Source organism: Camelus ferus, chromosome 18, assembly GCF_009834535.1.
Source record: "Camelus ferus isolate YT-003-E chromosome 18, BCGSAC_Cfer_1.0, whole genome shotgun sequence".
NCBI lineage: Eukaryota > Metazoa > Chordata > Mammalia > Artiodactyla > Camelidae > Camelus > Camelus ferus.
The window spans coordinates 18,121,783-18,135,235 of NC_045713.1; the positions used below are offsets into that span (position 1 = coordinate 18,121,783).

General features: G+C 44.7%; 1 protein-coding gene across 1 annotated transcript in view; it reads right to left on the reverse strand.

Moving 5' to 3' along the window:
- The window catches only part of ITGAM (integrin subunit alpha M), a 28,535-nt gene extending 15,748 nt beyond the window's left edge, over positions 1 to 12,787 (reverse strand). The window contains exons 1-10 of the mRNA XM_006181479.3: positions 12,654 to 12,787; positions 10,928 to 11,033; positions 8,749 to 8,852; positions 8,474 to 8,544; positions 8,217 to 8,334; positions 4,020 to 4,150; positions 3,432 to 3,577; positions 2,583 to 2,736; positions 1,407 to 1,557; positions 120 to 193 (exon numbers count right to left, since the gene is read on the reverse strand). Coding sequence (XP_006181541.1) covers positions 120 to 193; positions 1,407 to 1,557; positions 2,583 to 2,736; positions 3,432 to 3,577; positions 4,020 to 4,150; positions 8,217 to 8,334; positions 8,474 to 8,544; positions 8,749 to 8,852; positions 10,928 to 11,033; positions 12,654 to 12,681 — 1,083 coding nt within the window. The 5' untranslated portion in view covers positions 12,682 to 12,787. The remainder of the gene's footprint in view (positions 1 to 119; positions 194 to 1,406; positions 1,558 to 2,582; positions 2,737 to 3,431; positions 3,578 to 4,019; positions 4,151 to 8,216; positions 8,335 to 8,473; positions 8,545 to 8,748; positions 8,853 to 10,927; positions 11,034 to 12,653) is intronic.
- Between the last annotated feature and the right edge of the window lie 666 nt (positions 12,788 to 13,453).

Consider the following 13,453-nt stretch of genomic DNA (forward strand, 5'->3'; position numbering starts at 1 on the left):
GTCCATCAAAGAGGTGCCTCCCAGCAAGTACCCATCAGAGAAGAGACCCTAGATCCTTGCACCTCTTCTTCCCCCTCATCTAGCACCCCCCAACACCAATTAAACAAAAGACCACTTACAGAGGTGATGGCAGCACTGAAGCCTTCCTGAGACATCTCATACTCAAAGGAGCTGGCACTTCCTGACTGCGTACCTGTGAGGGAAGAATGTTCTACATTAGAGAAGGTAGAAGAGCCTAGAACAGGAATGAGAAACTCAAACACTATGGCTGCCAGACTATGGGAGAATCAGATGGGAGCCATAGGCCCCCACGTTTTTGGTTTTTTTTTCACATTTCCTCTGTTATGCTTTTCTTTCTTTTTTTCTTCATTGATGTATAGTTAATTTACAATATTATGTTAGTTTCAGGTGCACAGCATAGTGATTCAGTAATTTTTGCAGATTATACTCCATTACAAGTTTTACTAGTATAATGGCTGTAATTCCCTGTGCTGGACAGTATATCCTTGTTACCTATCTAGTCTATACCCCTTTTAAAGGGATGGTGGCTATTTGGCTCAGCTAATTTTCTCCAGGTAAGAATGTGGTCCTCCACTATGAACTCATCTACAAAACAGAAACAGACTCACAGACATAATAAACAAATCTTATGGTTACCAGGGAAAGGGGATGGGAAGGGATAAATTTGGGAGTTTGAGATTTACAAATATTGGCCATTATATATAAAAATAGATTTTTTTAAGTTCCTTCTGTATAGCACAGGGAACTATGTTCAATATCTTGTAATAACCTTTAATGAAAAAATACGAAAATGAATATATGTATGTATTTGCATGACTGGGACATTGTGCTGTACACCAGAAACTGACACATTGTAATTAACTGTACTTCAATTAAAAATTTTTTTTAAATAATAATTTCTCAAAAAAGAATGTGGTCTTCAAGGTGTCTAATCTTCCAAATTTTCAAGAGAAGCCACAAATCCAGACTGTATATGAACTTCCCCCTGTTTTTAAATTCTTTTATTCAACAAGCATTTATTGAGCCCTCTCTACGTACCAGGCATTATTCTAGGCACTGGGGATACAGCATTGAACCAAACAGAAAAATGTTGCCAACACATCCAAATTTGGGGAAAACAGTGTGTGGGATTTGGTTTCCCTACCCTCCAATCCTCAGCTTACAGCCAAGACTTGGAAAATTAGAGATGAAAGTCTTGATCCTTCCATTTCAAAGGAATTGAGCAAGTGAGACCAGAGTCGCTGGGAACTGGAGCGAGAAGAGGGTTGAAGCCGAGGGTCAGGATAACAAGGGCAAGGAGGTTCTAGTTTCTAGAGGGGAATATATGTTGGGGGGTGAGGGGCTGCCTTTGGAACTGCTCCGGGAACTACAAAACTTTAGCTCACCCTCAATCGCAAAGATCTTCTCCTGAAGCTGGTTCTGAATGGTCTTCAGAGCTTCAAAGTTATCCACCTGGAACACGTGATCACGAGACGGCTGGGATGCAATGGTATTAAGCTCTTTGCGAGATTTCTTACTGTTAAAGGCATCGCCCACCTGTTACCAACAAACAGAGGCCGAATCAGACACTTTCTAGGGGAACCACTCTCCTCCAGCCAAGAAAATTCTACAGGAAAAGAACCAAAACGATGTTTGTCCAAGGAAGGAATGCACCCGAAAGCCCCCGGGACAGGGCTGCCAGGTATGGTAGGGCAGGCTGTACACTCTACATTGTGTCAAGGGAGAAATTGGAGCTGAAATCCAGCCTTTGGTCCATTTGCTGTGCCAGGCCTCCCGGTGTGGGACTGACCTCTCTCAGAAGGAGGGGAGACTCTTCCTTCGTATGAAGGTGTTTGCTACTGGCCAGACCAGACCCCCTTGGTGATTCCTGTATCTATGTCATACAAGATACAGTGGTAGTTTGATTACACTGATGTTCCCAACCCTCTACCCATCCCTGTATCCAAGCCCTTTCCCCAAAGCTGTGCTGTGCCCTCCTCCTCCTGGCAGGGCTTTCTGTCCTGCTCATCGTCTCTGAGCTCAGTCACGTGTACTGCTTTAGCCTGTGTGTGTTATCACATGCGATACAAACAGAGGCTTGAAAAAGTGCTTGTGGTATTTCCACTTGCTCTTTTTGTTCCTCTGCCTTCACCACGAGGACACGGCCAGGCTAGCCCACTGGAGGATGAGACACAGGAAGCAGAAGAGCCAAGTTCCCCAGGTTGTTCCAGCCCAGCAGACTGACGTGGCTGGTGACCCTCGGAAACGGAGAGAGAGCCCAGCCAAGATCAGCGGAGCTGCCAACCAACCTGCCGCTGATTACAGATGCATGAGTCCAGCTGGGACCAGAAAAACTGCCTAGCTGACCCACAGATTCACTTATTGTTGTAAACCACTGAATTTAGGGATAGTTGGTTACATAGGGTCGTTATGACAATAGTTCACGGAGACGGGGGCATACGCGCTAGCAGTGATGGCCCTTGTGCCACTCTGATGCGACTGATGTTTGCAAACTGAAAGGAGGGTCTATCCAAGGAGAAACCCTCCACAGAAACATCAGGCCGGGGAGCCACATTTCCTACCCCAATGACATAGCGAATGACTCTACGTCTATCTGCTTCAGGGATGACATCCTTGTACTCCAAAGGATCACCAAACTTTTCTCCATCTGTGATGACAACTAGGATCTTAAGGGCGTTCTCTCTGGCTCCTCTGCTGCTGTGAAACAGTTCTCTTCTGTCCAGGGAAGAAGAGGGAAAAGTTAAATTCGAGCAGACAGAGATGCACTTGATGCTAGAGAAGGAACATCAGCAGTTACAGATGCAACTGGGCCCTCTCTAGTTTGGGGCTTGGGCTCCCACTGAGACACAGCTGCGCCATGACCTGGAAGGGCAGCAGGAGAACAGGAGAGCGTGGAGAGAGAGGAAGGCCTCATTGCTTTCAGATTCTTTGGTGTAGGTTGTTTGGTTTTTTTTTGAACAGGGTATTATTCCTTTTAAATTTAAAAAAATTAATAAGCTTAATTGTGCCCTCATTAAACCTCTCCTGATTTGACACAATGGCTGTTTAGCTCATCTTCCTGCACTTTTGTTCCAGTCCCCACTCTTGCCTCTACACACACACAGAACAGAATGAACTTTCCAAAACAAGATGTGGTGACGTCACCCCACTGCTTAAAATCTTCAATGGATCCGCTGGCTTTTCAGTTGCCTTGGTGACCTGGCCTCAGCTGATCTTTCTAGCCTCCCTCCAGCCTTCCTCTCACTTTCCCGCTTTACTCCCACCATTCCTCACAACTTGCATTTCATGAACACGCCAGGCACCATCTCTCCTCCACCCCAGCCCTGTCTGAACAGCTCCCCTCATCCTGCAGAGCTCAGCTCAAAACAAAACCTCCTCCTTCCACCCTAAGCAAAGCGGGAGGAGCTTACACCACTTTGAGGATTCCTGTGGCAGTATGTGTCCTCCCAAGCAGCTGTATTATTGGCCTCACCAGCAGTTCTGGGTAAGGGTTTCTCTTGAAATCGTTGAAGGTGAAGTGAATCTGGAAGTCTTCAGAATACTGCATCAAAGAGAACTGGGAACAGGCACCTCGTATTACACTGGAGAAGGTGCCCCTCCTCCCCCTTAAACAGCTCCCGGCAAGCCCTCCATAAATCTTGAAACACTCCAGCCTCCAAATTCCTCCAAATTCCACACTGCCCCCAGACCTTCTGCCTCACCAGGACAGAGACTGACCATCAGCTCCCACTTCTCAGCACTAGAACTCAGCCAGAGATGACATGTGGTTTTCATCTCCCACGCCAACCCCTATCAGTGGGTCTGCCTGCTTGACAGAGGGCTGGAAGAATGCTGAGACTGCATCCAGACAGAGCAGGAAAGCAAATCATGAAAGAAAATGATGATCAATTGGCAATGTGGCATCACCTGCCAACAGGAAGGGAACATGTGGCAGCCTGGTTGCCATATATGTGCCAGCCTTATACAGGCTGTTCCCTAACCTACCCACTGGCCCTCACCAAGGTTTTGGACTTTTGGAATTGACTCATCACAGTTGAGACAAACTCCTTCATCCGCTGAAAGTCTCTTGGGTTGATACTACCAGAGCCATCAATCAAAAAGGCGATGTCACTGTCCTGCTGAGGGCACCCTGGGGAAAAGGGAAAAGAACATGACATTGATTAAGTACTAGAGACCCGGGGTTCGTTTTTTGCACATCAGCCCTCTGGTGAGCAACGAGAATGAAAGGAAAACAAGACGCAAGCCATGCTCCTAGCTAAGTAAAAACATGGGACAAAGCGGGATGGAGAAACTGGGTTCATTCTGCTCAAGGCTGTCAGAGAAAGCGGTTTTATCACAGCTACCTCGTGAAACATGAGAGAGAATTTGCCAGAAATACAAAGGGAGAAATAAATTACAGGGGAAGAAAGGAGTAGCATATATAAAGGTATGCTGGATGTCCTCCCCTCCTCTGCTCCCAGCCGCAAATCCACTTTCTACTTTCCCCCCCTCTGGAGCTCAGCCCACATGGACCACATCAGCAGGTCTCCTTCACCCTCTGGCTTCTAGCTGTGTTTGCCTAATTGGGAGCCTCAACAGGAGACTGGAGGGAGGGAGGAGAGTGAGATCAGAGTACTCTCCCTTCGGCTCCCGCCCAGCAAGGCTGCTTTGGGCCAGCCGTGTTCCTTAACAGATCAGGGCTCCTCTCAATGACACCGGCTTCCCATGACGCACTCTTCTTCCAGATTCTGGGAACTTCTTTCTCTCCCTGGCTCCTCAGCCTAGCGTGGCAACAGCTCTGCTGCTGTTCATCCTGGGTCCCTGGGCTGTCCCTTGTAGTTCCTTTAGATCCTTTCTAAATACAGTTGACCCTTGAACAACGCAAGGGTTAGATGCCCCCATCCTCCGTGCAGCTGAAAAGCTGGGTATAAATTTACAGTCTGGCCTCCATATCCGTGGTTCTGTATCCACAATTTTGCATCCGTGGATTCAACCAACTTCAGATCTCCTAGTACTGTAGCATGAATTTAGTAAGGAAAAAAAATCTGTATATAGGTGGACCCATGTGGTTCATACGAGCCGTTGTTCAGGAGTCCAGTGTAGAAAGGGACAGCATGAAGGATTTTTTTAGGGGGTAAAAGAATTCTTTTGTATCTTGTTCGTGTTGGTGTTTACACAAATCTAAGCATATCTTTTTTTTTTTCGTTTTTTTTTTTCACTGGCCCCCAACCTCATCCCTAGGCTACCACTAATTTACTTTATAGATTTTGGAGGCAGTTTTTTAAAAAAAATTTTAGCTGTACTTTTTTTCTGTGGGGGGAAGATATAAGCATATCTTAAAATTAGTGAAACTGTATACTACAAGAAAAAAAGGTCAACTTGACTTTATTATCAGTGAAAAAAATAGGATAAAATTACCCAGAAAAAGTATTGGATTTTTTAAAAATAGATAGGCAGATTCAAACATTTATATGGAAAATAAACAGAGAAGATTAGCTAGAAATTTTCTGAAAATCTCAAAGATGTGCTAAGTGAAAAGAATCTCAGTACAGTGTGTGCAGCACACTGCCATTTATGGTCCTAAGTGAAGTATTCGGGTGCATATGTCAGCAAATCCATGGAGCACCCCCAGAAGAATCCATGAGAAACTGGTAACAGTGGCCATTGTCTCCCAAGAAGGAAACAGGAGGCTGGGGGACCCAAGAGGAAGAGATTTTTACAGTCTATCCTTTAGTGCCTTTTGAATTTTGAGCCAAGTGCATGTATAATCCATTTTTAAAGAAATGAAAATGTTTTTAAAAAGATGAGTCTGGAATGCCTAAGGGAGAGGACTGAAGAGGGAAATGTGGGAGTGGGAGCTGAAGCCACAGAGTGGGATGCGGTCAGGCACGAGGAACATGTGGGCAGGAACGGAAGCTGTAACTCGGTGCCCTTAGGTGGGCAGAGAAAGCAGAGGAAGGCAGCTTGGAGCTGAAGCTCTGCAGAAGCCCTCAGTAGGGGAAGAGGCAAGAGAAGAGAGGAAGTGAGATGAGGGAAGAAGAAGAGAGATGTCTGACGTCAAGCTGTTTGGGGAAAGAAGAGGTGATCTGCAGGTCACATTGGAAAAGTCACTGAACGTGAGGACAGAAAAGAGATTTGGCATTTAGAGGGTCACAGATGCCATTTGCAAGTGCAAGGTCTATATGATGGGTGTGCAGAAGCCAGAGGTCAGAGGGTAAAGAATCATGGCCTGGGGGCAATGGAGACAAAGAGAGAGAATTCTTCCAAGAGGTTGGTGGTGAAGGGAAGCAGAGATGGCAGAAGCCGGAGAGGAGAACAGAGAGGGAAGGTTATTTTCATTGCTATCAGTTTTGGTGGTTGATCGTTCTTAAGATATGGGTAGCACGAACATGTCTACATTCACAGGAGGGGGACACAATTTATGCTTCTGCAGAGAATGAGTGATTAAAGGCGTGGGTGGCCTCAGGAGTTGGTGATATGAGAAAGCCTTAAAAGCCCAGATGGAAGAATTACTCATGGAAAGACAGAAACAGGTCTTCCTCTACCCATTGAGACACTGCCAAAAGTGATGACACCGAGGAAATATGGACAAGGAGAAGGGAGGAGTGGAGAGGCAGCCTTGGTTTATTCTCTTAAGGAGGGAAGGTTATCCATTGAGAGTGAAGGACAAAGGAGTAGAGCTTGAGAAAATTAAAAAAAAAAAACTATTACAAGAAGACATATCTACACCAGAAATTGACACAACATTGTAAACACTATAATTTAATAAAAATATATATACCAAAAAAAGACATATCTGCCTTTGGTTCCAGAACCAACTTGGAGATAAGCAAAAAGGTGGCCAAGCAGTTAAAGAAATCACTGTCAGAAAGCAGCTGGAAGAAAAGATCAACTCACTCTTTTTCAATCAATAAATGTTTGAGGAACAAGGGTGTGGCAAGCAGCCACCAAGATGGTCCCCAAGATTCCTGCCTCCTAGTAATAAGACCCTTGCACAGTCCCTTCCTCTTGATTGTGAGCTGGACTTTTTAGCTCAGTTCAAAGAAATATGGCAGGAGTAATGAGCTGTTTACTTCTGAGATTCGATTATGAAAAGACTGTGACTTCTGTCTTCGGTATTTACTCTCACTCCCTTGTCCACTCACTATGAAGGAAGCCAGCTGCCATGCTGTGAGCTACTCTACGGCGGGGCCCATGGGCTAAGCAAGTGAGGAAAGACTTCAGCCAACAGCCAGGGAGGACTGAGGCCCTCAGGCCAACAACCTTGTAAGTGAGCTTGGAACTGGACCTTCCCCCAAATCAAGCCTTCAGATGAGACCACACCTCTGGTTTGACAACTTAACATCAAGCTCATGAGAAACCATGAGACAGAAGTACCCAAATAGGCCATGTCCAGATTCCTGATTCATAGAAACTGTAAGATAACTAATGCTTGTTGGTTTTGTCTATTAGGTTCAGGGCCAATTTATTAAGCAGCAATAGATACAAGAGCATGGAGCAGTGAACCAGCTAAGCAATATCCCTGCTATCATGGAGCCTACATCCCAGAAGAAAGGACATATTAAAAACAAGCAAAATATGGATATATAGATATGAAGATGGTAAAGTAGGGCAATGTGGCACAGAGCAATGGTGGAAATGATTAGAAGAGCCACTCAGGGAATGCCTCTTTGAAGAGGTAACATTTGAGCTGAGATGACAATAATGGGTTGTCAGCTAAGATCTGAGGGAAGAGTCTGACAGGCTAAAGGAATGGTAAGTGCAAAGGCCCTGAGGCAGAGACAGCTTAGTGTGGTTCTTGGAGAAGAAAGGCACCCAGAGTGGCTGGAGCACAATGACTCAAGTAGAAAGGATGGGAGAGAAGTTGGAGAGGTGGACGGGAGCCATACCAGCTAAAGCCTCAAAGGCTATGGTCAGGTTGAGACCCACTTGAGACAATGATTGAGGACAATGGTTGAGACATTGGTTGAGGACAATGGTTGAGACATTGTTTGAGGGCAATGGTTGAGACATTGTCTCAGAAAGATGAGTGGCTACATCAGAACTTTTCTCAAAGTGCAGAAACACTCCAACCTCTCCATTGACTCTCTCTCCACTGGAACTCAGTTCCCTCACCCTTCTGCACCAAGACCTCTAAATCGAGCCCCCAGCCCAGTCCTGCCTGTGCCCTCTGGTCTCACACTGCTTGTCTATACTCTCTGCTAAAGGCAACCCACCTCTGAAGGTCTCTGGGAACCTCCGGGGCTGCTGCAGTAGGTTGGATCCAAACAGGAAGCACATGCCATTCACATAAGTGTTCTCCTTGCAAGTTTGGTGCACAGTGGGGCCACAAGCCTAGGGGTCAGGGAACGGGTGAGAGGGGCTGTCACTGCTTCCTATCCTTTCACCCTGGCACCTCCGCCCTCCAAGACCCCAGGCCTAGCAGTCTTGGGCCCCCATCTCCTTCCCTTGGCCATGACCCAAGACAACTCACCAGCAGCCGGAAAGGTTTGGTGGCAAATGCCAGAGACAGGCCTAGGGACATGTTCACAGCCTGTTGAGGGACTGGGGGAAAGATATATACATGGTCACCCTCAGAGGGATGCAAGGGGCTGTGTAAGAGCTGAATAGGAGGCCAGGAGCCGGGCCCCTGGGCCCCCAACCACAGATCCCTCCCACCCCCGCAGGACAAAGGCAATGCCTGGCAAGTCCAGGTGTGTGCACAGGTGGAACCTTAGCCTTGGGTCCCCGCGAAGGGCAGGGACTCACCCTGCAGGAGGATGGGCTCACACGTGCCCATGCTGTAGTCACACTGGTAGAGGCCACCTGTTTGGTTAGCAGACTTTATCTCCTGGGGGGCTCCAACCACCAGCCTGAGGGGAGATGAGGGAACAGATCACCACAGAGACAAGAGAAAACTGACTTGTGAGGAGAGGAGGAGAGCATGGAAGTTCCACCATCCAGAGTAAAAGCTGGGGCACCACCCTCACAGGGATTCCCCAGCTCCCAGAAATAGGAGGAAGATTCAACAAAGGAGAAAAGGGGAACTTTTTTTTAACCATCGATTGTTTATTGTAAATATTCTTGTAATCCAGTCATTTGCATTTATGGTCCCAGAGATTATTTCACTAAATTCAAGAATTTCTAAATCCTGAAGGCCAAACCATGAAGACAAACAGTCTACACGCCTAACTTGAAATTGCTTCCCCATTCCTGCGTCATGCAGGAATGCAGTACTGCAGGGTGGACAGGAACACAGGCCTTGGCATTTTGCTGCCTGGGATTAAAATCTAGTCCCGTTGTCACTTCGGTGTGACCTTGGGCAAGTCAGTTAATTACCTTATTATGCTTCAATTTTCTCATCTCTAAAATACGGATAATAGCATAGCCGAGGGAACTATATTCAATTTTTTTGTAATGAGCCATAATGGAAAATAAACTGAAAAATATACATGTATGTATGTATGTATACATATAACTGAATCACTTTGCTGTACACCTGAAACTAACATTGTAAATCACTTACACTTCAATTTTTAATTAATTAATTAAAATATGGATAATAACAGTATCCACTTCAAGGTTATTATCAGAATTAAATGGGTTAATCCATGTACAATCCAAAAATGGGAAATTTTTAATCTTGGAGGGGGAAGGGCCTCTCTAAAGATGACATAATATCCAGAGGTCACTTAAAAATGAATACATTCAACCACACGATCACTTTAAATAAATTTCTGTATGTGATCAACTAAAGTCAAGTCAAAAGACAAAAGATAAACTGTGGAGAGGGAGGTTAGCGACTCATACCCCAGACTACTTTCCTCAGTATAGTCAGAGCTCCCACAAAACAATAAGGAAAAAAAAAAGAAAAAAATGAAAAATGGGCAACAGATGATAAACAGTGTTCACAGAAAAGGGAAGAAATTTCTCTTTAAAAAGAAATACAATTTAAGATTAAATTGAGATACCATTTCTCACCTATTCAGTTTACAAAGATTGTAAGTTTGATAACACTGATAACCTGCTGGCAAACGGGTGAGGAAGTAGATGTTTGCATAAGTTACTACTGTGAGTGTACACTGTTGCAACCTCTGCAGGGGGTAATCCAGAAAACTGTATTAAAATTACATATGCACATATATCCTTGGATCCAGCCATCCTAGTTCTAAGAATTTACTTCCAAATGTACTTGCCCACTTACAAAATGTCAGCATTGTTCTTATAGTAAAAGTCTGGAAACAATCTAATGTCTATTAAGAAGAGATTTAAATGTAATACAAATGTAAATTACAGTACCTCCAAATAACAGAATATGATGTAAGCACAAAAAAGAATGAGGACGCTCTTTATGCATTTATCTGGTAAAATCACCAAGCTGTATTAAATTTTTTTAAATGCAAAGGACAGTATAGAGCAGAGGCCAGCAAATTTTTTCTAGAAAGGCAACATTATTTCCATAAATATTATTTCTGCAAAAGTAAATATTTTACGGTTTACAGGCCGTAGATTCTCTGTCTCAGCCTCTGCTGTAGTCATTCTGTTGCTGTAGTTCCAAAGCTGCCATAAATGATAAATGAAAAGTTAGGTGGGGCCGTTGTCAATAAAATGTATTTACAAAAACAGGCAGCAGGCTGTAGTTTGAGGATAACGTGCTACAAGCTGCATGCAGGATTGGGGGTTAGGAAAACGCGGAGGTCTGTGCAGCGCAGAATCTCTGTGAAAGAACATTCAAGAAACCATTTACCAGGGTCTCTGCTGGGGACAGAAGTTGGGGAGACCATGAAGAGGAAACTTTTTACTATCATATTCTTCTGTATCTTTTGAAATTAGAACGTTGACAAATCAAGAAAAACAAAAATCAAGGAAATTGTGAATTTTTTCTTCAGGTATGTTAAGTCTGGGAAAGAAAGCCTGTGAGACATGGGATTCTCCCCACAGCCCTTACCGGGATCCTTCAAGCTGGACCACACTCTGCCCGAAGCCCTTTGCATTGTTTTGGAAGATCACTGGGTTTTTAGTGTCCAGGTTGAACCCATGACTTAAGGCCAAGGCTGAAAGGAGAACAAGAAGGTGGCGGTCAGGAGGATATAAGGAGATAGTTAAGAAAGAACTTGCCTTTCTGCCCCAGGCATCTTCCTGCTGGGATTCACCCAACCCAGCAAGGAGATGAGTGCCTCCCAGGTCCAGCTCTGACAGCCTGGAGCAGAGATGGCCACAGTTTCTATAAAGGACCAGATAGTAAATATTTTAGGTTCTGTGGGCCAAGAGGCAAATAGAATATATTACACAGGTACTTATATAACAAAAGAGAAAGTGCATTTCCACAAATTTTTCATTAAGGAAATTCACAGCATAATAATTAAGTACAATTTTGGGGTAATACAAATTTACTGATGAGACAAATGGATTCTTCGGGGGAGATAACATATCCCTTCACTGGAATTCAAAGTTAGTGTTCCCTGTCAAGAATCAATTATAAATGTTCATCTGGGACCTATGACTCTCAAGTTGTACAAAAACCCACAGTGGAATCCTTGCCTTTTGCCCACAGACACACATTTTGCTGATTCCTGGGCTACGGCTCAAAGTAGAGTGTCACGGAAAACGTTTTCACACATTGTATGGGGAAGTCATTCTGGCTTACACATAATTTAACTTGAATTTTATGCTAACTAAAATAGCCTGTTTGTAGCCAAACATGCATTGTGCATCTGCTTTCATTGCTAAAGGAAAGGGTACACTGGCCACAAGTAAAGAATGTCCATGTTAAAAATAAAGGTTAAATGCCTCCCTTGCTGGGACACCAATGCTGGTCCTCCTTTGATGATGACACCCTTCCCAGGTGCCAAGGCCATCCTGACTCGCTGTGTACGTGCTGATCTGTTGGATTTTTTTTTAAACCTTGAAGGAACGTATCCCTGACTTGTTTGATGTTCTTTGCTCTGACAAGATATAAAACTATGCTGAAAATCATGCTTCACCAGAGCAATTCCTCAGAGTTATCTGAGAGGCTATCTTCTGGGCTATAGCCTTCAGTTTGGCTCAGATTTTCTATTCCTATTATAGATTGTTTATTGATTATTTCCATCAACAGGTGTGTTCAGCCCTTCTCTGAACTGCAACCTGTGTTCCCACCCCAATGATTTGCCCAACAATGAAGTTCCTAAAGACTCAGGCAATTTCCTTCCTATGCAATGCTCGAGCATTTCTTTCCCTTCTTTGGTTCATACTCCGCAAAACACAGACAAAAAAGGAAACAAATTTGAACCATCAGCCATTCAACAAACATTTACACCTGGGTCCTTGGAAAATAGGAGGCAAATAGGAGGGGGTGAGGCAGGAGCCAAGAGGAAATTCTCTAAGAAGAGAATCCAAGACCTACTGTGCAGCCTTGGGCATATCACATCACCTCTCTGGGCCTCGGTTTCCTCATCTGCAGAGTGAAGGGGCCAGCCAAGTCCCCTCATAGAGTCTATGAACTGACTCACTCACCCAAGCTTTTCTGGCCATCCCAGGTCTACTCTGCTGCTTGAATCCCTTAACCTTCCCCAAATCCCCTTTGTCTCTCCCCAGTCTGACTTCTAAATACTCTGTACCTTTTCTTTCCACTCCCAAACTCAAAAACTCCCCACCTTCTTCTCAGCCAGAAGACCCCCCAGCTCCTGGCGCACCTGTTAACAGAAGGACTCTGTGAGCCATCGCTGCAGAGAGAAGGAATGGTGAGGCTGCAGGCACCACTGAACCACTTCAAGAAAGCCACCAAAGCCAGAAAGGACAGAAAAAAAAAGAAGTAAGAGGCAGAAGTTGTCAGAGACTCAAAGGAAGAAGGCGGAGGCTCAGCGACCACATGGCCTGGCTGGACTGTCCTCCCTGGCTACTCACAGCCCGGGCTGCCTCCCCACCCAGTCACTATCCCAAAGGTGTCTTTGTTTGCTCACCTGCTTCTCGAGTTGGCCAAAACATTATGAAAAGCAAGGAACAGACTTAGGACTTGCCTCCCGGAACATGTGTTCTAAACATCAACGCAGACCAGGCAAGGGAGGGGGATGACACTACGTGACGCCCTGGAAGCACTCTTTGCCAAATGTCCCTCCCTCCTGCCCAAGGAAACAGGAGTACCATGTAACCATCAATGAGGACAACTCAGGTTCAGGGAAATCCAGTGGTTTTTGAATATTATTTAACATAACAAAAGTCTCGAACCTTTTTACCCAGGAATTTCACTTCTGAGAATTTATCCTAAGAAATAGCTGAGAAGTACATTCAAAGATGTCTGTATAGACTTGTTCACTGCAGCACTGTTTTTACTAGTGAAAAACTAGAACAGCCCAAATATCCAATAACAGAGGCGGCTTTATATTCCGTAGTGTCTAGTTATTTCTGAATCTGTTTTCAAAGACACAGGAGTATATTTTCATGAAATATATAGAACACCAAACCGTACCTTGTATGTGTCTGCCAATGTCGTTCC